This window comes from Capricornis sumatraensis, chromosome 1 (genome assembly GCF_032405125.1).
Source record: "Capricornis sumatraensis isolate serow.1 chromosome 1, serow.2, whole genome shotgun sequence".
NCBI classification, from domain to species: domain Eukaryota; kingdom Metazoa; phylum Chordata; class Mammalia; order Artiodactyla; family Bovidae; genus Capricornis; species Capricornis sumatraensis.
The window spans coordinates 43,295,262-43,321,108 of NC_091069.1; the positions used below are offsets into that span (position 1 = coordinate 43,295,262).

A 25,847-nucleotide genomic window follows, 5' to 3' on the forward strand; every position below is an offset into this window, starting at 1 on the left:
CGCTAAAACAGTGCCTCTCCACTGTCCTGTGGTGTGCTGCCCTACTTCGGGCCCTCAGATGTGTAGCATGCGGCCAGCTCGAGGGACAGCCACACTTGGGAGGCAGCGGAAACGCCGGAAGTCAGCGACACCAGATCCCAAGGAAAAGCAGACATGTGACATCAGGCTGCGGGTCCGGGCTGAGTACTGCCAGCACGAGAGCGCCCTGCAGGGCAACGTCTTCTCCAATAAGCAGGACCCACTGGAGCGCCAGTTTGAGTGCTTTAACCAGGCCAGCACCGTCCTCAAGTCCCGGGACCTGGGCTTCATCATCTGTGACATCAAGTTCTCTGAGCTCACCTACCTCAATGCATTCTGGCGCGACTACATCAACGGCTTGCTACTAGAGGCACTTAAAGGTGTCTTTATCACAGACTCCCTCAAGCAGGCTGTGGGCCATGAAGCCATCAAGCTGCTGGTGAACGTGGACGAGAAGGACTATGAGCTGGGCCGACAGAAACTCCTGAGGAACTTGATGCTGCAAGCATTGCCCTGGCCTTTCCCCTTCTCACTTCTCTGGGGACTTCTCACCACCCACCTCTGGAGCTTACATACTGTTCTGGGGTTTGTTCTCTACGCTTCCAACCGATCACACCCCTGCCTTTTTTTTTTTTTAAGGAAAAGACAAAAGAAAAATGGAAGTGGCGTCCCCCACCCCTCCCTGCACCCATGTGCCTGGCTTCCCTTTGTTCCCCTTTCCCACTTACCCCCTCATGTGTGTCTCTACAGTCACCTTGCCACTGAGCCGTAAGACAAATGAGTAGGGAAAGCAAAGTCTATAGGTCATGGTCTTTCTAACGGATTGAAGTGATCACTGCTTTTGGGTGCATTGAGGGGTTATCAGTACTTCGGGCTTTATGAGGGCTCTTAAACTTTGTCTGAAAAACCAAAGGGCTGTCAGTACGGAGCTGTGTGGAAGGTGGGACTCTGAACTGTATTTTGGAAATTAATCACCACCCTCTCCCAAATTATAGAATTTAAAAAAAAAGAAAAATAAATAAATAGTAAAATTACTGATGGTACTGAGTGGCTACAGAGTCTCAGGCATTGGCTTCTACAGTATTAACCTCCACAACAAGCCTGTGAATCCAGTAGGGGAAGGTTGTGACTTGCCCGGGTTCAACCAGATGGTCAAGTTGGTAGCTGTGATTCCAGCCCACCTGCCCCACTACAGAGCTTGGTTCTTCCCACAATGCCAATGTCCAATGATGAGAACATGAATTAGACTCTGTTATCAGACAAAGAGAGCTTTAAAAGATAAATGCATTAGAACAGATTTAAAACATTCTGTTGTGTCATGACAATTCTCTTCCTGAACTTGGAAGACTGGCATTGGTTCTCTCCACCCTGACAGAGTCAGCCCCTGCCATGGCTCATCAGATTCCCCCAAAGAACAGTCTCGCACTCCCAATTCTGGGGGGAGGTTATGCCTCCCTCCCAATGGAAGATCAACCAAGGAAATTTCTAACAAAGTAGGAGGCCAGGTTGTTAATTCTGCGTTTTCCTGAGTGTTTCCTGATTTGACTTAGACTAACTTCTTCCAAAACTGGTACCACTCATATAGCATAATTGTTTGTGTAACCTTGAAAATGATGCAAAAATTCTAAGTTACATCCAGTTGTGCTTTGGAGTTACGTTCTATTTCTTCAAGACTCTCACAACATTGCACAAAGAAAGCAGTTGTTGAACCAATGTGTGGTACAATACTGTTTCTATTTTTAAAAATCTCTATATAATTTCATGCACTTTCATAGAAAACTGTCTGAGAGGATGCTTAGTAGACTGCAACCATGGTTAGCTTCAGGGAGCAGGTTCACGGCTCTGTTGTGTGTGTATGAAGGCCCTTACACTTCTTCCTTCTCACACTTCTATATTGTTCCATATTTTTATAAAAATATAAATTATTTTAAAATGTATATACAGTAAAATTCAGTCTTTTAGGTGTACAGTTCTATGAGTTTTAACAAATGTATAGATTAGTGTAATCACTACCACCAATTAGAACATAGTTCCATCCCTGTCATATGATCCAGCATTTTCACTTCTGGGTATTTGCCTGAAGAAAACAAAAGCACGAATTCAAAAAGTTACATACATCCTTATGTTCATTGCAGCATTATTTACAGCAGCCAAGCTATAGAAGAAACCTAAGTGTGAATGGATAAAGCAGAGGTGGGATATATGTGTGTGTACACACACACACGTATTTATTTTCAGTAAATACCTAGGAGTAGGATTGCTGGATCATATATTAAGTGTATGTTTAGTTGATGAGATATTAAATGGCTATACCATCTTGTATGGTACAGGTTCCCATCTGAATACCCATCTGAATGCAGAGTTCCAGGAGAGATAGAAAGCCTTCCTCAGTGATCAATACAAAGAAATAGAGGAAAACAAAAGAATGGGTAAGACTAGAGATCCCTTCAAGAACATTAGAGATACCAAGGGAATATTTCATGCAAAGATGGACACGATAAAGGACAGAAATGGTATGGATCTAACAGAAGCAGAAGATATTAAGAAAACATGCCTAGAATACACAGAAGAACTATACAAAAAAGATCTTCATGACCCAGATAACTACAATGGTGTGATCACTCACCTAGGACCAGACATTCTGGAATCCAAAGTCAAGTGGGCCTTAGCATCACTACGAACAAAGCTAGTGGAGGTGATGGAATTCCAGTTGAGCTATTTCAAATCCTAAAAGATGATGCTGTGAAAGCATTGTACTCATTATGCCAGCAAGTTTGGAAAACTCAGCAGTGGCCACAGGACTGAAAAAGGTCAGTTTTCATTCCAGTCCCAAAGAAAGGCATGCCAAAGAATGTTCAAGTGAAAGTGAAGTCATTCAGTCGTGTCCTACTCTTTGCGACCCCATGGACACCAGGCTCCTCCATCCATGGGATTTTCTAGGCAAGAGTACGGGAGTGGGTTGCCATTTCCTTCTCCAGGGAACTTCCCGACCCAGGGATAAAACCCAGGCCTCCCACATTGCAGACAGACGCTTTATCGTCTGAGCCACCAGGGAAGTCCTGCACAATAGCCCTCATCTCACATGTTAGCAAACTAAAGCTCAAAATTCTCCAGGTGAGGCTTCAACAGTATGTGAACTGAGAACTTCCAAATGTTCAAGCTGGATTTAGAAAAGGCAGAGGAACCAGAGATCGAATTGCCAACATCTGCTGGATCATCAAAAAAGCAAGAGAGTTCCAGAAAAATATCTACTTCTGCTTTATTGACTACGCCAAAGCCTTTGACTGTGTGGATCACAACAAACTGTGGAAAATTTTTAAAGAGATGGCAATAACAGACTACCTGACCTGTCTCCTCAGAAATCTGTATGCAGGTCAGGAAGCAACAATTAGAACTGGACATGGAACAATGGACTGGTTCCAAACTGCGAAAGGAGTATGTCAAGGCTGTATATTGTCACCCTGCTTATTTAACTTATATGCAGAGTTCAGTTCAGTTCAGTTCAGTCACTCAGTCGTGTCGACTCTTTGTGACCCCATGAATCGCAGCACTCCAGGCCTCCCTGTCCATCACCAACTCCCAGAGTTCACTCAGACTCACGTCCATCAAGTCAGTGATGCCATCCAGCCATCTCATCCTCTGTCGTCCCCTTCTCCTCCTGCCCCCAATCCCTCCCAGCATCAGAGTCTTTTCCAATGAGTCAACTCTTTGCATGAGGTGGCCAAAGTACTGGAGTTTCAGCTTTAGCATCATTCCTTCCAAAGAAATCCCAGGGCTGATCTCCTTCAGAATGGACTGGTTGGATCTCCTTGCAGTCCAAGGGACTCTCAAGAGTCTTCTCCAACACCACAGTTCAAAAGCATGAGTTCTTCGGTGCTCAGCTTTCTTCACAGTCCAACTCTCACATCCATACATGACTACTGAAAAAACCATAGCCTTGACTAGACGGACCTTTGTTGGCAAAGTATGTCTCTGCTTTTCAATATGCTATCTAGGTTGGTCATGACTTTTCTTCCAAGGAGTAAGCGTCTTTCAATTTCATGGCTGCAGTCACCATCTGCAGTGATTTTGAAGCCCAAAAAAATAAAGTCTGACACTGTTTCCCCAGATCTTTTAGAACTAACACCCCAAAAATTGTCCTTTTCATTATAGGGGACTGGAATGCAAAAGTAGGAAGTCAAGAAACACCTGGAGTAACAGGCAAATTTGGCCTTGGAATGCGGAATGAAGCAGGGCAAAGACTAATAGAGTTTTGCCAAGAAAATCCACTGGTCATAGCAAACACCTTCTTCCAACAACACAAGAGAAGACTCTACACATGGACATCACCAGATGGTCAACACCAAAATCAGATTGATTATATTCTTTGCAGTCAAAGATGGAGAAGCTCTATACAGTCAACAAAAACAAGACTGGGAGCTGACTGTGGCTCAGATCATGAACTCCTTATTGCCAAATTCAGACTTATATTGAAGAAAGTAGGGAAAACTGTTAGACCGTTCAGATATGACCTAAATCAAATCCCTTATGATTATACAGTGAAAGTGAGAAATAGATTTAAGGGTCTAGATCTGATAGATAGAGTGCCTGATGAACTATGGAATGAGGTTTATGACATTGTACAGGAGACAGAGATCAAGACCATCCCCATGGAAAAGAAATGCAAAAAAAGCAAAATGGCTGTCTGGGGAGGCCTTACACATAGCTGTGAAAAGAAGAGAGGTGAAAAGCAAAGAAGAAAAGGAAAGATATAAGCATCTGAATGCAGAGTTCCAAAGAATAGCAAGGAGAGATAAGAAAGCCTTCTTCAGCAATCAATGCAAAGAAATAGAGGAAAACAACAGAATGGGAAAGACTAGAGATCTCTTCAAGAAAATTAGAGATACCAAGGGAACATTTCATGCAAAGATGGGCTCGATAAAGGACAGAAATGGTACGGACCTAACAGAAGCAGAAGATATTAAGAAGAGGTGGCAAGAATACACAGAAGAACTGTACAAAAAGGATCTTCACAACCCAGATAATCATGATGATGTGATCACTAATCTAGAGCCAGACATCTTGGAATGTGAAGTCAAGTGGGCCTTAGAAAGCATCACTACGAACAAAGCTAATGGAGGTGATGGAATTCCAGTGGAGCTATTTCAAATCCTGAAAGATGATGCTGTGAAAGTGCTGCACTCAATATGCCAGCAAGTTTGGAAAACTCAGCAGTGGCCACAGGACTGGAAAAGGTCAGTTTTCATTCCAATCCCAAAGAAAGGCAATGCCAAAGAATGCTCAAACTACCGCACAATTGCACTCATCTCACACTCTAGGAAAGTAATGCTCAAAATTCTCCAAGCCAGACTTCAGCAATACGTGAACCGTGAACTCCCTGATGTTCAAGCTGGTTTTAGAAAGGGCAGAGGAACCAGAGATCAAATTGCCAACATCTGCTGGATCATGGAAAAAGCAAGAGAGTTCCAGAAAAACATCTATTTCTGCTTTATTGACTATGCCAAAGCTTTTGCCTGTGTGGATCGCAACAAACTCTGGAAAATTCTTCAAGAGATGGGAATACCAGACCACTGAACCTGCCTCTTGAGAAATCTGTATGCAGGTCAGGAAGCAACAGTTAGAACTGGACATGGAACAACAGACTGTTTCCAAATAGGAAAAGGAGTCCGTCAAGGCTATATATTGTCACCCTGCTTATTTAACTTCTATGCAGAGTACATCATGAGAAACGCTGGGCTGGAAGAAACACAAGCTGGAATCAAGATTGCCGGGAGAAATATCAATAACCTCAGATATGCAGATGACACCACGCTTATGGCAGAAAGTGAAGAGGAGCTAAAAAGCCACTTGATGAAAGTGAAAGAGGAGAGTGAAAAAATTGGCTTAAAGCTCAACATTCAGAAAACGAAGATCATGGCATCTGGTCCCATCACTTCATGGGGAATAGATGGGGAAATAGTGGAAACAGTGTCAGACTTTATTTTTCGGGGCTCCAAGATCACTGCAGATGGTGACTGCAGCCATGAAATTAAAAGACGCTTACTCCTTGGAAGAAAAGTTATGACAAACCTAGATGGTATATTCAAAAGCAGAGACATTACTTTGCCGACTAAGGTCCGTCTAGTCAAGGCTATGGTTTTTCTTGTGGTCATGTATGGATGTGAGAGTTGGACTGTGAAGAAGGCTGAGCACCGAAGAATTGATGCGTTTGAACTCTGGCGTTGGAGAAGACTCTTGAGAGTCCCTTGGACTGCAAGGAGATCCAACCAATCCATTCTGAAGGAGATCAACCCTGGGATTTCTTTGGAAGGAATGATGCTAAAGCTGAAGCTCCAGTACTTTGGCCACCTCATGTGAAGAGCTGACTCATTGGAAAAGACTCTGATGCTGGGAGAGATTGGGGGCAGGAGGAGAAGGGGACGACAGAGGATGAGATGGTTGGATGGCATCACCGACTCGATGGACATGGGTTTGGGTGGACTCCAGGAGTTGGTTACGGACCGGGAGGCCTGGCGTGCTGCAGTTCATGGGGTCGCAAAGAGCTGGACACGACTGAGTGACTAAACTGAACTGAACTGAGTCAAAGCCATGGTTTTTCCATAGTTATGAATGGATATGAGAGCTGGACCATAAAGAAAGCTAAACCCTGAAGAATTGATACTTTTGAACTGTGGTGTTTGAGAAGACTCTTGAGAGTACTTTGGACTGCAAGGAGATCAAACCAGTCAATCCTAAAGGAAATCAGTCCTTGCTGAAGCTGAAGCTCCAATATTTTGGCCACCTGATGTGAAGAAATGACTCACTGGAAAAGACCCTGATGCTTGGAAAGATTTTAAGCAAAAGGAGAAGGGGATGACAGAGGATGAGATGGTTGGATGGCATCACTGACTCGATGGACATGAGTTTGAGCAAGCTCTGGGAGTTGGTGATGGACAGGGAAGCCTGGCATGCTGCAGTTCATGGAGTCACCAAGAGTCAAAACACGATTGAGCAGCTGAACTGAACTGACTGACTATCTTGCATGATGAGATAAAGAAATGTACGAGAGTTCTAGCAGCTCTGCATCTTCTCCAGAACTTGAACTTGATATGGTAAGTGTTGTTGATAGTAACCATTCCAGTAGGCGTATGGTGAAACCTCATTGTGGTTTTGATTTACATTTCCCTACTGAGTAATGGTATTAAGGATTATTTCATGTACTTAATGTTTTTGCTCTTTTTCTTGGTTAAGTGTCTATTCAATCTTTTGCACATTTTTTTGGATTGTTTATTTTGTCATAGTTGAGTTGCATTACTATTTTTAAGAGCTTTATTGATACTAACTGACATACAATATATTGTATTGTTTAAAATGGATAGCTTGATAAATTTGGCATAAGCTTACATCCATGAAACCATTGCCACAATCAAGGTAATGGACATATCCATTGCCCCCAAAATTTCCTCACACCACTTAATAATCCTTTTTCCATTCCTCTTCCTGCCAACACCCACTCCCCAGGCAACCAGTAATCTGCTCAATATGAGTTAGTTTGCATTTTACAGAATTTTATATAAATAGAATCATACAGTAGGTACTTTTAAAATCTGGCTTCTTTCACTTAGCATAATTGTTCTGCCATCCATCCATGTATGCATCAACAGGTCATTCCTTTTTTAAAAAGTTAAAATCAGATAATAAAAATTTAGTTTCAAGTTATCAAATTATTTTCCTCACTGATAGTTTCAACAAATATAACAAGGTCTTATTGGATCTTCAGCAAACCTAGGTACAACAGAAGTACTACTTAACACTGATGATGCTAAAGACATGTCAATATTAGTCAAACCAACAAGCTTCAGCTAGCTTCAATACCAGATATCGACTCAGTACTGAATATTTCCCAGATCACTTGAACCTGAAATTCATTCTGATCAGTTTCTTTTATATTCCTGAGAATTCATATAAGCACTTAATTTCTCTTAAGCCAATTAAACAGAGCTCATCCACAAACCAATTCTGACAATGCCATTAGAAGGCAGAGACATCTCATATTTATAAGGGGCATACATACATCTATGGGGTTACCGTGGTGGCTCAGTGGTAAAGAATCTGCCTGCAATGCAGGAGATCCAGGAGATGCAGGTTCAGTCCCTGGGTCAGGAAGATCCCCTGGAGGAGGGCATGGCAACTCATTCTAGTATTCTTGCCTGGAGAATCTCATGGACAGAGGAGCCTGGCAGGCTATAGTCCATAGAGTTCCAAAGAGTCAGACATGACTGAAGCAACTAAGCATGCACGTATGCACATGTATCTACATAGACAAAGCAACCTTACCGTTTTGCTCTGGTCACTCTTATTTAGTTATTATGGACAAACAGGCTTCCATAGTGGTCTGGCTCTTGAAAGAGAAAGGACCCAGAGTGGTTTGCAATAAGCAAAGCCTGAAAGGGAAGTGAGTCCAGATGAAGCAAGTAGAATTTTCCCATCCCACAAGAGACAGAGTGGTTCATCCCAAAATGATACATACAAAAACACAAACAACAAATAAGATATGGTTCCACAGACAGAAAATCAGAAGAGGTGTAGTCTAAAAATTCCACTTCCTCTCCCACATGGAGGCCTCCAAACAGATTGGCCTAGGTCTTTTTAAAAAATTATTTATTTAATTGGGGCTTCCCTGATGGCTTAGTTGGGAATCCATCTGCAATGGAGGAGACCTCAGTTTGATCCTGGGTTGGGAAGATCCTCTGGAGAAGGGGTAGCTACCCAGTACAGTATTCTTGGGCTTCCCTTGTGGCTCAGCCTGCAATGCAGGAGACCTGGGTTTGATCCCTAGGTTGGGAAGATCACCTGGAGAAGGGAAAGGCTACATTTTTGGCAGCACTGAGTGTTGCTGCATTCAGGCCCTCTCTAGTTGTACCAAGCAAGGCCCACTCTCAAGCTGTGGTGTGCAGGCTTCTCACTGCACTGGCTTCTCCTGTGGAGTGCAGGCTCTAAGGCACACGGGCGTCAGTACTTGTGGTTGTACAGGCCCAGTTGCCCCACAGCATGTGGAATCCTCTTGGATCAGGGATCAAACTCACGTTCCCTGAACTGGCAGGAGGATTCTTAACCACTGGACTTCCAGGGAAATGCTGGCCCAGCTCTTGAAAGAGAATGGGGGGGTGGGAGGTGGAAGAAAGAAGAAAGAGAATGAACTCAGAGTGGCTGGCTTCCTGGAAGAGAATGAACCTCTGCAGAGGCCCTGGTGCTGAGGAACTCAGAGGAGGGACCCAGGCTTTTTGCCTATGATTCCTCCTCTAGGGACAAGAATTGCAGTTAGTCTATATCAACCACTGCAGGGGCCCAAAGGATTTCTTTGCACTTCCTCTGAGATATCCGACACCTCCATCAAAATCCAGGTGCCTGACATTTCCACCTATTTCTAGGGGGAAGTGACCCTGCCTTGATGGCACCAGGCAAGGAGTGTGGTCTCCATAGGTTTTGTGCTTGAAGTGGGTCTAAGCTTGCTTTGAAAGTCTGAATCATCCTTCTGGGACAGAGCATGGATTATGAGTTATAAGCCTGTAGCAGAAGAGGGAGGGGGGCGATTAACTGTGAAGAATTCTGGCTCCCAGGTCCCAGCCTGCCTCCTGGACCACACCAGGTTCTGACTAGCCAGTACCTGCCACAGCCTGAGGGTACTTTGAAAAGTTACTGCGACAGCTGAGGCCTCATCATGGGATGAGGTGGGGGCCATGGAGGAGGGAGTGTGGCGGAAGGTAGTGGGGATTTGGACTAATATCCTTTGAAGTCACAGTCCTTCTCTAGAACTGGGCTCAGATGCTTTGTTGCACGTGAGCTTTTCAGGATTTTAGGGTCCCTGAGTTGAGTGCTAAGTCACTTCAGCTGGGTCAGATTCTTTGTGACCCTATGGACTGTAGCTCCCAGGCTCCTCTGTCCATGGGATTCTTCAGGCAAGAACAGAGGAGTGGGTTGCTATTTCCTTCTCCACGGGATCTTTCTGACCCAGGGATTGAGGGCTGACTGGTTCTCAAAGGGCAGTCTCTGGGTCAGCAGTCTCCCAGCCACCTGGGAACTTGTTCGAAATGCAGACTGTCAGGCCACCCCAGACCTCTAAGGTAGAGGCCAGCATCTGCCTTTTAAAAAGCCTTCTGGGTGATGGTGATGTAGGCTAAAGTTTGAGAAAGTTTAGAAAACGACTCCTTAAAAAAATCGCCCACCAGCCCACTCCTGATCACCTCATCCCTCCCTCTCTCGCTCTCTCTCTCTCTCTCTCTCTCTCTCTCTCTCACACACACACACACACACATACACACTCGACTGGCAAAGAGCCAGAGCGTTCATCTGTGGACCGAGAAGCCGGGTCAGTCGGAAGCTGACTTGCACAATCAGAAGGCGTCCCTCCCTCTACCCTTCCAACAGGAGCCCCCTTGCTTCCGCCACGACTTTCGCACAGTCCTTATTCAACTCTTTGTGCCGACCTTGCTTTCGCATTCCAACTCTGCACAAAGCTGAGGTCTGTTTTCCCATTATCTTTCAGATGAATGCTTGGATCGGTGTCCGGCGGCCCGAGCGTGCCTGGTAATCCGAAGCAGAGACCTGGAAGTCTCAGGGCCTTGTTCGGGCTTCTTGCAGTGGAGCCAGCAGGAAGCCGGTTGGAGACGAAAGGACGTTGGTGGCACAGCGCCACCCTGTGGCGGCAAAGGAAAACCGCTCTGCCCCGCGGTCTGTGCGTTGAGCTTGGGGTTGGCAGGGACCTTAAACTTTATCAAGTCCAAACACAACGAAATGCCCATTTAAAGAGCATTTACTGATCACTGCTTTATCTTGCTATAGCTTCAGATTTACCTTCGCAGTAGATAAGGTCACACAGCTGCTAAAAGAGAGTCTGGCGATGAGTCCCTGGAGTCCATACCGAGGCCACACAGCTAAGTACCACTCTGCCCTTTCAGGCTCTTTCAGATTCTGGTGAGGAACGCTCTTTATAGTCTGGCTCCTCAACCTCCTGTGCAGGCAGCACCTGGGGATCCTGTTACAATGCACACCCTGATTCAGCAGATCTGGGTAAGCACCCAAGATCCTGCATTTCTAAGGGCTCTCGGATAATGCTGATGCTGGGCCATGGACCTCACTAAAGGCAAGACCCAGAGCAAGACCCGTAGAACGTAGAAAGGTCTGGCTCTGTACTGTCCAACACACTGGCCGCAGCCACCTGTGATCATCAAGCTCTTGAAATATGGCCACTGCAAGTGAGAAACTGAAGTTTTTGTTAATTTCAACTAATTCAAATAGTCCCTCTGTGGCTAGCATCTTCCATACTGGCCAGAGCAGGGTCCCTCATGAAGGGGGCTTCAAATAGCTTGTAATTGAAGAGCCAAAATTCCACAGTTAACCTGGTATTATTGATTAACAGACGTTTAGAGCCATGGGAGATTAATATCTGTTGTTGTTTAGTCGCTAAGTCATGTACGACTCTTTTGTGACCCCACAGACTGTAGCCCGCCAGGCTCCCCTATCCATGGGATTTCCCAGACAAGAATACTGGAGTGAGTTGCCATTTCCTACTCTAAGGGATATTCCTGACCCAGGGATTGAACCCACATCTCTTTACCACTTAGCCACAGGGAAGTAGGGGAGATTAACATACTCCAATCCTTGAAGATGTAATATATACACACACATACACACAATGGAATATTACTAGATCAAAAAAATGAAATGTCATTTGCAGCAACATGGATGGATTTAGAGATTATCATACCAAGTGAAGTAAGCCAGGTGAAGACAAATGTCACACGCTGTCACTTATATGTGGGCCCTAAAAAGTGGCACAAATGAACTTAAGGACAAAACAGAAATAGATTCACAGGAAAAAAACAACTTCAGGCTACCGAAGGGGAAGGGGGAGCAATTAGGATTTTTGGATTAAAGTATACCACTACTACATATAGAATAGACCACCAACAAAGACCTGCTATATATAGCACGGCAAACTATGCTCAATGTCTTATAATAATCTAAAAGGGAAAGGATTCTGAACAAGAGAGACATACGTACGTATAACTGAATCACTTGGTTGTATACCTGAAACTAAACATTGTAAACCAACTATACTTCTTTAAAAAAAAAAAAAAAGAGGGAAAAAAATATATGTTTATATATATCTACTCCGACATTACCATCTTACACGTGAGGAAATGGAGGCCCAGAGACTCAGTGACTTGTCCCAGAGTCACAGAGCTGGTCCAGCATTCTTTCTACTACTATAGTCCCAACTTGAGACACTTCTCCATGGGTACAACAACATAAATAATATACTGAAATCAAATGTTATTTATTATTTTACACAACATCTTCCTTGGTGGCTCAGACGGTAAGCGTCTGCCTACAATGTGGGAGACTTGGGTTCAATCCCTGGGTCACGAAGATCTCCTGGAGAAGGAAATGGCAACCCACTCCAGTATTCTTGCCTGGAAAATCCCATGAAGAGGGGAGCCTGGTAGGCCACAGTCCGTGGGGTCACAAAGAGTCGTACACGACTGAGTGACTTCACTATGAATCAGTTAACCAAGTTTAAATGTTATCCGACTTTGCAAGTAAATTAACTGACTTTTGGTTATATTTATAAGACCTGGATCACACCAAAAGAATCATCCCCTTTTATGGGATATTTTGCAAGGCCAGGGTCCTTGGCCAAGTCAAAATTAAGGATAGCCCCTGTTCAGATGCCCTGGTGTAGCTGGTATCTTTGCACAGGTGATGTGGCTGTTTCAGTTGGTACAGGTGTGCCAGGCACCAACTGGGTGACAAGATGACTAAACAGGTTGTCTTTTATCATACTGGAATGAATGATTTAATTGATTGTTCATTCAAAAAAAATCTTCTTTTCTGATTGAAGAGGAATATATGTCCAGTTTAAAACTTGTACGATTTAATTGATTGTTCATTCAAAAAAAATCTTCTTTTCTGATTGAAAAGGAATATATGTCCAGTTTAAAACTTGTACCAAAAGTATTGTACAACTTACCTATTGCTGCATACAGATAAGTTATCTATATCTATCTATATATAATTATTTCCAAAACTTAAACAGCTTAAACCAACAAGCACTTGTCATCTCACAGCTGCCAGAAGCAGCCTAGCTGGGTGGTCCTGATGCAGGGACTCTAGGGAGGTGGCTGAGGGCCTGACTGAGGCTGGAGGATTTGCTTCCAAAGTCACACACATGACTGTTGGCAAGAGGCCACGGTGGGCCTCTCCATAGTGCTGCTCATGGCAAGGCTACCCTCAAAAGCAAATGATGAAAGAACAGAAAAGAGAGAGCCCAAGATGGAAACTGCAAACGTTTGTAACCTCAGCACAATGTGCTGGACCATCCATTCTGCTGCGGTCTTTTGGTCACAGAGTAACCCTGTTGTAGCGTGAGAATTCCCCAGGTGTGAGTACCAGGTGAAGGCCATTGGGGGTCATTTTGGAGACTGCCCATCCAAAGAGGAAAAAAGAAGATAAAATTCACCTGAACCCTCACTCTCCATAAACGGTCACTCTTGCACCGGGAGGTAATTCCTGTACATATATATATGGCAGAATTTTTTTATGACTCAACATATATGTTAGTTTCTGTATTTTCCCTCCAGCTTCCTTTCAGCTGTAAATCCAGGCTTTGTTTAACCTCCTTCCTGCATGGAAGATATACAGTCAATTTTTATCATTTTACTGAATACCCTAAATTTTGAACATGCTTCTTTGATGCCACAAAATATAAAGTGAATCAGTTTCTTTATTCTCCTCCTAAACAATTCAATGACACTGAAACATTAAACCAGATCATTACACTTCCATTTTATATCTGACTATTTTCTAGTGTTTTAGTCCTGTCTCATTTTTGCATATCCTAAGTTAGCTTTATAAAGTATTATTTTTAGATTTATCCCCTGGTTTACCTGTTTCTTTACTCATGGATGCTTCTTGTATCCCAGAGCAAGATAAAACCTTTGCTCTAGACTTGGTACCTGACGGATTTTTTCTTTTTGTTCTTGAAAGCTCAGCATTTCTAGGAGTTTGTAGTAAGAGGATTTTCAAATCATGTAATTCCTATGTTGCTGGTAATCCCTATACTCAAGTTTTGTAGCAGGGCTAATATACTTCTTCCTTTTGAAACATTTAAACCCATTGATAGGTTATGTCTCCCGAAAAAGGAAGATGGGAGAGAGGTCTTGAGGTGGCAAGGAGTTAGAGATGAAGGGAGAAAGGAAAGGGAAGGATGTGGGGAAAGAAGTGGCAAGATCTCAGCAGTGATGCTTCAGAGGGTGGGTCTGAGGAAGCAAGTCTCCAGGCTCTCCAAGATTCTTGCATCCAGGCTGGGCCCTAAGGCTCACAGGGAGACTTTCCTGGTGGTCCAGTGGTTAAGAACCCACCTGCCAATGCAGGGGATGTAGGTTAGAATCCCCTTGAAGATCCCAGGTGCCGAGGGGCAGCTAAGCTGGTACACCAGAACTAAAGAGTCCTCGTGTCCCAGTGAACGATCCTGCGTGCCACAACAAAGGCCCGAAGCAGCCAAATAAATAAATATTTTTAAACACTTTAAAAAAAAGGGTGCACAGGGGAGAGGAAGGCTGCCCTGGTGGGTGTGCTAATGAGGAGAGATGAATATGTGCTCAGTCCTGTCCGACTCTTTGTCACCCCAGTCGGTAGCCAACAAGGCTCCTCTGTCCATGGGATTTTCCAGGCAAGAATACTGGGGTGGGTTGTCATCTTCTCCTCCATGCGGTCTTCCCAACCCAGTAATCGAACCCGCATCTCTTGCATCTCCTACATTGGCAGGCAAGTTCTTTACCACTGCGCCACCTGGGTGCCCCATATGGTCACAGATCACGGGAGCTGGTGTTTTGCTGCTACGGTCCAGGGGACCCCAGCACAACTGTGGTGAAGGGGAGACCTGAGAATCTCTGAGGGTAAATTCCCACCAGGAGGAGCGTGGGTTTGGAGGTAGAATCAAGTTGAGTTGAAAAAAAAAAAAGGACTTAAATATTTCTTGTTCATATAGCTTGCAGGCTGAGATTCACACCTGCTACACACACTTTTTAAACTGTAGTCTAGGGCACTTCCCTGGCGGTCCACTGGCTAAAACTTGGAGCTCCCCTCACAGGGTGGCCGGGTTTGATCCCTGGTCAGGGGGACTAGATGCCACATGCTGCAAGTAAAGATCCTGCATGCCGCAACAAAGATTTAAGATCCCTTGTGCCGCATCTGAGACCCAGTGCCGCCAAATAAAAATTTAATAAGTAAAATTTTAAAAAGTAGACTAGTCATACCTCTGTATCCTGCTTTTCACTTGGCTTATATTATGAACATGATTCAATAACATCATTGACACTCCCAAAACGTCCACAAAGTTCCTGTGGAGAGGGCCACACATCTCTGCGCGTTCTGCTTCACTTGCAAGGCACAAGGTCACATTCCTTTCACTCGTCTTAAGACCCCATGCCCCAGGGAATCTATCGGGGAAGCCCTCTCCTCTCCCCAGGAGCCCTTGGCCCTATTTTAATCTATTATACTTTCAACCCCTCAACTCTGTGCCTCTTGCCCAGCAGGCGGGACCAGTCCCTGGAGGCAGGGACACCTGTTCCTGCCCCGGAAAGAGGTAGCTGCTTCTTGGCTACCGCAAGATGTCACCATCAGCTTGGCAGGTGGATGCATTTCCTGGCCTCAGGAATGGCAGCGATCCAGGATGTTTCCTCAACCCTGAAATGGAGCAATTAGTTACCATTACAGGTTTAATGTGAATTCAATGAAAGAAAAAAAAAAAAAAAAGGCTGATACCCAGGTTCTCATTCTACCCCTGCTGGAAACGTGGTGGAACTGCACTTCCCCACCCTCTCAGTGAGGTCTCTCAGTGAGATTTGGGAGTCAAAAGAAGGTGGGTGAAAGTGACATGGGTCACTATCAGGTGGAGACCCTATGAGCCAATCCATAACTTATCACATTTCCCTTCTTCTTGCTACCACTGCCGTCACCGCTCCACACGGTGGCTAGTCCATCAGCTCCGGTCCCTGCATAAGGCCCACGGAGGAGGCAGGCAGCCACCCCAAGATGGGCGATTGGAATGAATTTAAAAAAAAAAAAAACTTTGTCAGCTGTAATGAGGTGGATGAACCTAGAGGCGGTTATAAGTAAGTCAGAAAGAGAAAAACAAATATCGTACATTAAAGCATATTTATGGAATCTAGGGTTGGAGAAGGAAATGGCACCCCACTCCAGTATTCTTGCCTGAAGAACCCCAAGGATGGGGGAGCCTGGTGGGCTGCTGTCTGTGGGGTCGCACAGAGTAGGACACGACTGAAGCGACTTAGCATGCATGCATGCTTTGGAGAAGGAAATGGCAACTCACTCCAGTATTCTTGCCTAGAGAACCCCAGGGACGGGGAAGCTTGGTGGGCTGCCGTCTGTGGGGTCGCACAGAGTCGGACACAACTGAAGCGACTTAGCAGCAGCAGTAGCATGGAATCTAGGAAAATAGCACTGATGAACCTATTTACAGAGAAGAAATGGAGATACAGACAAACAGGATGGACTTGCGGACACAGTGGGGGAAGGAGAGGCCAGGAGAAATTGAGAAAGCAGTGTTGACACACACACATATATGTATATTCTCACGTGTAAAACAGATTAACTGGCGGGAAGCTGCTGTATAACACAGAGAGCACAGGGTGGCGCCCTGGGACCACCTGGAGGGGTGGAATGGTGGTGGGGGGTGGTGGGAGCGGCTCGAGAGAGAGGATATCCATATGCATAAATGACTGATTCATGTTGATGTACGGCAGAGACCACAGTAAAGCAGTTATCCTCCAATTAAAAAAAAAACAAAACAGAAATGAAAACCCGCACATCTTTGATGTTCTGAGCACTGAGATCTGGACATTATTTCTTACCACAGCATACCCTAACTGGTTAATTTTTTTTAAAGGATGAACCTACTCAAGGTTACAGAGGCTTAATATTAAAGCAGGAGGGGCGACGATGCAGACAAGCCAGTTCATTTCAGGGCTCTTACCCGCTTCTCACTCAGTGACAGGGACATTGTACAGAATACTCTCTTTTCCACCTTTGGGTGAGTCCAGCTAATTATTTTGAGAACAACTCTGCCAGGCCTCGTTGTTGCCTGTGAAATGTGTGGTCCTGGTAGAATTCTGTTTTCCCATTCTGCCCTCGGACTTTACAAGGGCCTTGATAACCTGGGCACCACACCCAAGGCCTTGGTGTTGCTGACCTACATTTTCTTCTGAGCTTTCTCGTTGTGCTTCTTAGCAAAGCATGTATTCTCAGGAAATTGTGTCCACCCCCTTAAGAGATTCACATCTTTGTGACCAGGGTTACCTGATGCCATCTGTGCCATCTGGTTGGTACATGATGTGGGTCCTGGCCTCAGCCATGTCTGCACCAGAAGCCCAAGATTCCTGAAGCAATTTGAACCAGAGGAGAAATTTCATTTATTTTTTAAATTAGGAGGAAAACAGCGAGTTTTCAAGTTGGACAAAATGTTTTAATATATAATATTAAAGCGGTCATCTTCATACCAACTCAGTAACATTGGTAGGACTGATGCTGAAGCTGAAACTCTGATACTTTGGCCACCTGATGCGAAGAGCTGACTCATTTGAAAAGACCCTGATGCTGGGAAAGATGGAGGGCAGGAGGAGAAGAGGACGACAGAGGATGAGATGGTTGGATGGCATCACCGATTCAATGGACATGGGTTTGGGTGGACTCTGGGAGTTGGTGATGGACAGGGAGGCCTGGCGTGCTGCAGTTCATGGGGTCGCAAAGAGTCGGACATGACTGAGCAACTGAACTGAACTGAACTGAACCTCTGTTTCTATAGTCATAGAGCCTCTGTGGTGAACTGGGTACCAGAACAATGGCTCCATCTCCCAGCCTTCCTTGCAGCTAAGTGTTGCCATGTTGCTAGCTCTAGGCTGTTGGGATGTGAGTAGAGGTTTATACTTTTAAAGGAAAAGCTTTCTGTGTTCTCTGACCTTCTTTCCCCAGTCTGCCAGCAGGACTTTGCAGACAGGGACCACACCCTGGGGACAATGGAGCAAGGAGACTGGAGAGGCTGAGGTCCTGACACCTCTCTGGGTGAGGTTGCCCCACCAGCCCTGGGCTGCTAAGGCCTGGACATTGACAGGACAGTTGAGTAAATGCTCATCTTATAAGCTTCCATAATTTGGTAACTTCCTAGCAGTCAAGCCTATTTTCTAATAATAATGGGGGAAGAGGGGTCTTCACTTTTTGTGTTTAAAGAATTTTGAACATGTTCCAAGGTCAATCGGAAGAAACCAGGAGAAGGAGAGATTGAAAGCAAAGAGTGATCCAGGATGACGGTTAAGTGCAAGGGTCCTGAGAAGGCAGGTGTAAAGAGGGCTCAGGGCCCAGCTGGAGGGGCTGGCCTGACGGTGGGAGGGACACCACTCCACTCAGACAAGGGGATGGCCGATGGGAGATCTGGGCACAGGAGACTTGAGATCTGGGAGCAGGAAGTTGAGGCAGTCTCTTCCTAAGGGTTTCTGTTTTCTCAGGGAAGCATGAGGGGAGGTCCTCTCTGGAGAGAGAAGTGAGAAAATCAAACCAGGACAGATTATGTAAGTGTTCAGATTGGGAGAGTGGGTCGTGTTGTATTGTCTAAAAACATAAGAACTAAAACCCAGACATAGACAATTTAACTCACTATCAAGTACTGTTCAAGGCCATCCCTGAATAGGACTGGAGAATAAAATGTTTTTTCCTATGGTTCGAGCATTAAAAACAAGACTATAGAACAGGTTGGCAGCCAATCCAAAGGATCCAGTTTATCCAAAAGTTTCAAGCCAAAGTGTATTCATTATCTGCAGTCATCAAATGAAAATAGATCCTTCTGATAAAAATATCAGGATAGCTGAGACCCAAATAAAACACATAAGTGTGGCCACTTCAGCTGTGAGTCAGACATGGCCAGACACCACGCTAAGCTTCTCACATGGCTTAGCTCTCGATCCTGTGAAATAAGTATTTTTGTCCTCGTTTTATAGATGAGAAAACTGAAGCCAGGAATGATTGAATAACTGCCCTAAATCACATAGCTACCAAAAGAGGAGGCCAGAATTTGAACCAAGGGAGAGCCAACTCCAAAATTCTGCTCTTAACCGCTGCCCACTGCCTTCTCTTGGCCCGGGTGGAGTGTGCCATGACCTGTCAGTCCCAGGGTTTTGCTGTCCTTCTAGAAAGTTATGGAAACGGAACTCCTCGAGGTCAGCCTGGTCAGAGTGGCCAGCTAAAAAATCAGATTAGACACACCCTCCACTCCCTCCCCAGCCCAACAGTTGTGCTGTAGCAAAGGTCATCTAGACGGTCTGTAGCCCTGCCCTTTCTTTTTTTATTTTTTAATATTTATTTATTCATTTGGTTCCACTGGGTCTTAGTTGAAGCATGCTCCATCTTCGTGGCATTATATGGGATCTTTTCGTTGTGGCCCACAGACTCTCTAGCTGTAGGGCCTAGGTTCAGTTGTTACGGCTCATGGGCTAAGTTGCTCCATGGCATGTGGGGTCTTAGTTCCCCAACTGGGGAGCAAACCCACATCCCTTTCATTGCAAAGTGGCTTCTTTACCATTAGACCACCAGGGAAGTACCCCCTGCACTTTCTTTATGCTAGTGGATGTCATACCTGTGACCAAATGAACATTAACAAGTCACATCTTCTGTCATGCCACTCTCTGGCTCCCCATTGACCCTCAGGATAAAGTCCAGACTCCTTGGCCTGGCACTCAGTTATCCCCTGCCTTCTCCAATAACCTAGGCAGGCTACTGCAGTTAGGAACAAATTCAGCTGTGTGTGATAGGAAACCCCAAATAACCACGATGTAAACAAGACAGAAGTTTCTCCCTAGTACCGAAGTGAAAGTCACCCGACAGGCAGTCCGGGGAGGGTGTGGCAGTCCCACACCCTCACACCCTCCACACCCCAGCTACAGGGCCACAGCTTCATCACTACATCGTTTCTCATGCGCGGCTCTTGTATTCATTGTCTCAGATGGTGGATCAGCCTTCACATGCATCTTTCAGACATTAAGATGGAGGAAGGGAGGAAGAAGAATTAAAAGGGAACTTTTTCTATTTTAAGAAGTTTTGCCCAGAAGTTTATGCAAAACGTTTCTGCTTATATTTCATTGGCTACAGGGAAGCACATAGCTGAAAGGGAGACTGGGACAAGTAAGTGTTATTCTGGGAAGCCTTTAACTAAGGAACTGGGTAGGACGAATATAGGGATTGGCGGCAACAACCTCGGGAGCTTCCAGAGCTGCCCCATCACAAGGCGTTTCCTTGGGAACCCTCTTCAGCTGTCTGGTTTGCTCCTATCTCCTAAATAGGAGTCATGCAAGGACTCCCCACTCTAGTTCCCTGGGAGAATCCCGGTCCCTATTTCTGCCCCTGTTTCTTTCCTGACCACCCTGGCTTCTGATGACCTTCCTTTCTCCTTCTACAGAACCTACTGAGGAAGGAAGCAGAGAAGCTGGAAATGCCCAGACTTTAGAGTCTCGTCGTGGCTCTTCTCCCACCCTCTGTGTGATCTTGGGCAGGTTTTTTTTTTTTTCAGTCTTCCATGAGTCTCAATGGTCTCTTTTTAATTTCAACAACCTGGAATAGGGAGCATAGTGAGGGGAGGTCTGAATTAATTTTTAAGAAGTTACTGATTCCTTCTCTGTATAGTTAGAAGGAGAGAATCATGTTGGATCAAGCCTTTTTTGTTGTGAAAGGAGCTGCTCTTTGCATCTTTTAGTTAAAAAAAATCATTATTATTATTTTTTGTAAATAATGCCATACTGCCCTGGGTATAAGATTTTTTTAAAAGCAGGAACATGGATTTCCCTGCTGGTGCAGTGGATAGGAATCTGCTTGCCAACGCAGGGGGCACAGGTTTGATCCCGGGTCCAGGAAAATCCCACATGCTTGGGACAAACTAAGCCTGTGTGCCATAACTACTGAGCCTGTATGCAACAAAGAATCCACCGCAGTAAGAAGCCCTTGAACCACAAGGAGTAGCTGCCACTTGCTGCAACTAGAGAAAACCAATGCTCAGCACCAAAGACTCGGGGCAACCAAAACTAAATAAATAAATAAAGAATAACAGGACTTTTTGCTTGATTTAGCAAGGCAGCCCTTCAGTAAGACCCCCTGTTAGGCAGAGTTCTGAAAAGGGGGGGACACATTTGCAGAATCATCTCAAAGTCTTGAGGGAGGAAAGGAACTAAGAGACCTTTAACCCAAGTGCTGTGAAATTTAAACTTACAAAAGCCCATTGGGACATCATTGACTAAAATCTAACTGCAGGAAAGGACACCCAGGGCCACAAAGGGGATGTCTGCTGGAGGTTATGGGGATTCTTTTGGGTTGCCCGGTGGCTCAGTGGTAAAGAATCTGCCTGCAATGTGGAAGACACAGGTTCAATGCCTGGGTTGGGAAGATCCCCTGAAGAATAAAATGGCAAACCACTCTGGTATTCTTGACTGGAGAATCCCACGGACAGAGGAGTCTGGTGGGTTGCAGTTCATGGGGTCGCCAAGAGTCAGACATGACTGAAGCGCACCCAGCACATACATGGAATTCCGGGGTGGTGACCTCCAAACAAGTACATGAAGGTGACCCAGAGGCAGCTGTCCTGGTTCAGTGTCAGGCTTTGGGAATACCTGTTTGCATTAATAAGAGCAGATTTGTAGCTCAGTTGGTAAAGAATCTGCCTGCAATGCAGGAGACCTGAGTTCAATTCCTGGGTCAGGAAGATCCTCTGGAGAAGGAAATGGCAACCCACTCCGGTATTCTTGCCTGGAGAATCCCATGGATAGAGGAGCCTGGTAGGCTACAGTCCATGGGATCGCAAGAGTTGGACACAACTTAGCGACTAGCGACTAAACCACCATGTGTATTAATAAAAGTATTGCCACCTTAAAATCTATCATGTGGCACTACCTTGGGCTGGCACGGATCTGGGCTGGCAAGGTCATCGCCTAAGTGAGGAGCCTGTGAGTACTGCTTGCTGGCCTGCATAAAATCAGTCTTCAACAGCGACACCATGTGGCTGCGACTGGAACAACAGGACAGGTGATCTAGTTGGAGATGACAGACTTAGACAGTGTGTTGAAAAGCAGAGACATCACTCTTCCGACAAAGGTCCGTATAGTCAAGACTATGGTCTTTCCAGTGGTCACGTATGGTTGTGAAAGGCGGACTGTAAAGAAGGCAGAACGCCAAAAAATTGATGCCTTTGACCTGCGGTGCTGGAGAAGACTCCTGAGAGTCGCTTGGACTGCAAGGAGATCAAATTAGGCAATCATAAGGGATATCAACCCTGAATATTCATTGGAAGGACTGATGCTGAGGCTGAAGTTCCAGCATTTTGGTCATATGATGCGAAAGAAAACTCACTGGAAAAGTCTCTGATGCTGGGAAAGATTGAGAGCAGAAGGAGAAGAGGGTGTCAGAGGATGAGATGCCTGGACAGCATCACCGATGAACATGAACTTGGGCAAACTCTGGGAAATGATGAGGGACAGGTAGGCCTGGCATGCTGCAGTCCATGGGGTCACAAAGAGTCAGACACGATGGAGTGACTGAACAAAAACAACAACAACTGACCTCTTTGTACTAAAATTATAGGATTCTTGGAAAGTTTAAAGGGATGGGTCAATGGAAGGATGATTAGATTTTTCTGCTAATAAAGGTAGATGGGAGTTGTTAACAGTAAACATAAGAAATGTGACTGTATATGTACCCCCAACGAGACATAAATCATCCTTGTGTAGAATGTCACCTTGAATCGTCCCCAGGACAGGACACAGAACTTGGAGAGAAGGGTTTCAGCCGGCTTCTCTCCTGGGCTGCCTGCTTTTGCTGTGTGCTGTCTCCCAGAACTTCTCCAGCTCCAATTACAGCCTGGCTCCTGGACCTCCCTTTTATTATTATTTATTGTTATTTGTCTATTTTGGCTTGGCTGGGTCTCAGTTACAGCAAGTGAGATCTTCTAGGTGCAGCATGTGAGATCTAGTTCCCCTACCAGGGATCGAACCTGGGCTCCCTGCATAGGGCCACTGGACCACCAGGGAAGTCTTAGCCACTGGACCACCAGGGAAGCCTGTTCCTGGACCTTCTGATCCCAGCAGTGACTGGGCAGGGAGCAGAGGATGGCTCCAGAAGCTGACACTAAGTCTCCAACTGATGGAATCCTTCTCAGGGTAATGAAATTGCAGTTAATGCAACTTGCTGGCTAGTTCCTCTAATACTGTATGGCTCAGCCTGTTTGTGGCTTCTTCTTATACCCCTGGCAGGAAAGGCCATGTCTCTGTAATCAGATTGTAGAGCCATGGGGCCTCTTCTGAAACAGGAAGCAAGTTCTTTTTAGAGTGTTCATTTTATTTGTTGTACATTTTAGGCAGATTAAGCACTTCGGGTTGGGATTTTTAAAAATATTTATTCCCTGAGACAAAGGAGCATTTTAATAAACCTAAGTTCTTTGCATAAAGCTTCTCCAAGCCCTGACTCATTAATTCCTAAAAAGCAGCTTGTGGCCCCTGATTACTGACAGCCCCTCTTTCTACAGGAGAATACCAGGGAGAGTGCCAACAACACCACAGGGGCCCCATATGGTGACTCTTGCACTGAACTGGTCCACAGATGTGTTTTGTTAAGGACATATAGTGATAGCTCAGTTGGTAAAGAATCCTCCTGCGATGCAGGAGACCTGGGTTCGATCCCTGGGTTGGGAAGATCCCCTGCAGAAGGGAAAGGCTACCCACTCCAGTATTCTGGCCTGGAGAATTCCATGGACTACATTCCATGGGGTTATAAATAGTCAGACACGACTGAGTGATTTTCACTTTCATTTCACACGAAAATTCAGATTCCCTACTCTTTTTGATCAAGCGGGCTTGAATTCTCAGAAAGCAATAAAGAGCAGCTATCCTTCCGGGGGGTGCAGTGGGGGTCCCGTTCTGCCAAACCTGCCGACACCCCTATTGTTTTACCCTTGCCCAGGCACACGGACCTGCCTGGCTGCCATGGTGGTTTGCATTTGCTCTCCCCCGAGTGGTATCAGCTGTACACAAGCTTCTCTTAAGCCTGGAAGACAAGAGCCACGCGCATCTCACTCTCTACTCTATCCATAGCAATGAGCGTGTATGTGCTCACTTGCTCAGTCATGTCCGATTCTTTGCAACCCCATGGACTGTAGCCCACTGGGTTCCTCTGTCCATGGAATTTTTCAGGCAAGAATACCGGAGTGGGTTGCCATTTCCTACTCCAGGGGATCTTCCTCACCCAGGGATCGAACCTGCATCTCTTGTGTCTCCTGCATTGGCAGGCAGAGTCTTACCACTGTGTCACCTGGAGAGCCCCAGTGCCAAGTATGGGTTCCCAATAAATGTTGAATAAAATAATAAAGGAGTAAATGGGCAGGTATTCCTTGTGTGCCTGGGGTGTGCCAGTTATGGAGCTAGGTACCAAAGGGCCACAAAGGTATTATAAACCATAAAGGGGTTTACAGCATAAAGCAATGGAAGGATTGTGTAGGATGTGTGTGTGTCCAGTATTTTAAACAAACACAGTGCTGCTGCTGCTGCTGCTAAGTCACTTCAGTCGTGTCTGATTCTGTGCGACCAGCATCAGACGGCAGCATCAAAAGGACAATTTTGCAAGCCCCAATGAAAACTCCAGCAAGGCTCTAGCGGTGTTACAGCCTCAGCCCCTTTAAGGGAAAACCACAGTCACTCGTGGGTAGAATGTTCATCCTATGCAATCATACTCTGAACTTGATTTGGCCTTACATGTCCTTCCATCTCCCCGATGACCTGGGAAGTGGGGTGGCTTTTCTCCTTCCCCCATCTCCTTTCCTACCAGCGGGCCGACAGGGTCCCTGCCCACTGGCAGAAAGGGCAGAATCCAAGATGGTGCCCTTGGCTCCAGACACCAGGCTCCTCTGAATGGCAGGTGAGGCAGGTTAACTCTTGAGCTCGTGTATACTCTGGGAATTCCTCAAGATCCCCCAAACCAGGGGCTTCCCCAGAGTTTCCAGAACTCTGTCACTGCAGAACCTGGACTCTGGAGGTTTCCACTTTCTTCTGGCTACCCTATACCATCCTAACCATATTGGATGGGATTTAAGATGTTCCCACAGTGGCTTCCTTGGAGACTTTCCTTGGTCCATAAGGAAAGCTACACTCCCCTTTCTGTGCCCTGGGAGAAGGGCAGTTCCCTCCACCTCTGCCTGGCCCCAGGCTGCTTCAGTTCTCTCAGGCACACATGAATCTGGCCCTGGACCACAAAGAGCCCAACTGCAGAGACCTCACATCAAGCTCTCAAGCAGCCATCAAAGTTTAATCTCTCTGGACGTAAAAGGAAAGAAATAACACTATTTTATCTCACTTTTCCCTCTTCATGTTTATAGCAAGTCAGTTCAGTTCAGTACAGTTGCTCAGTTGTGTCTGACTCTTCGCGACCCCATGAATCACAGCATGCCAGTCTAACACTGTTTCCCCTGTTTCCCCATCTATTTCCCATGAAGTGATGGGACCAGATGCCATGATCTTCGTTTTCTGAATGTTGAGCTTTAAGTCAACATTTTCACTCTCCTCTTTTACTTTCATCAAGAGGCTTTTTAGTTCCTTTTCACTTTCTGCCATAAGGGTGGTGTCATCTGCATATCTGAGGTTATTGATATTTCTCCCGGCAATCTTGATTCCAGCTTGTGTTTCTTCCAGTCCAGTGTTTCTCATGATGTACTCTGCATAGAAGTTAAATAAGCAGGGTGACAATATACA

General features: G+C 45.5%; 1 protein-coding gene across 1 annotated transcript in view; it reads left to right on the forward strand.

Moving 5' to 3' along the window:
• The window catches only part of LOC138074606 (death effector domain-containing protein-like), a 32,821-nt gene that overhangs the window by 421 nt on the left and 6,553 nt on the right, over positions 1-25,847 (forward strand). Inside the window, 3 exon segments of the mRNA XM_068966786.1 lie at positions 3-528; positions 10,639-10,732; positions 11,017-11,067. Coding sequence (XP_068822887.1) covers positions 3-528; positions 10,639-10,732; positions 11,017-11,067 — 671 coding nt within the window.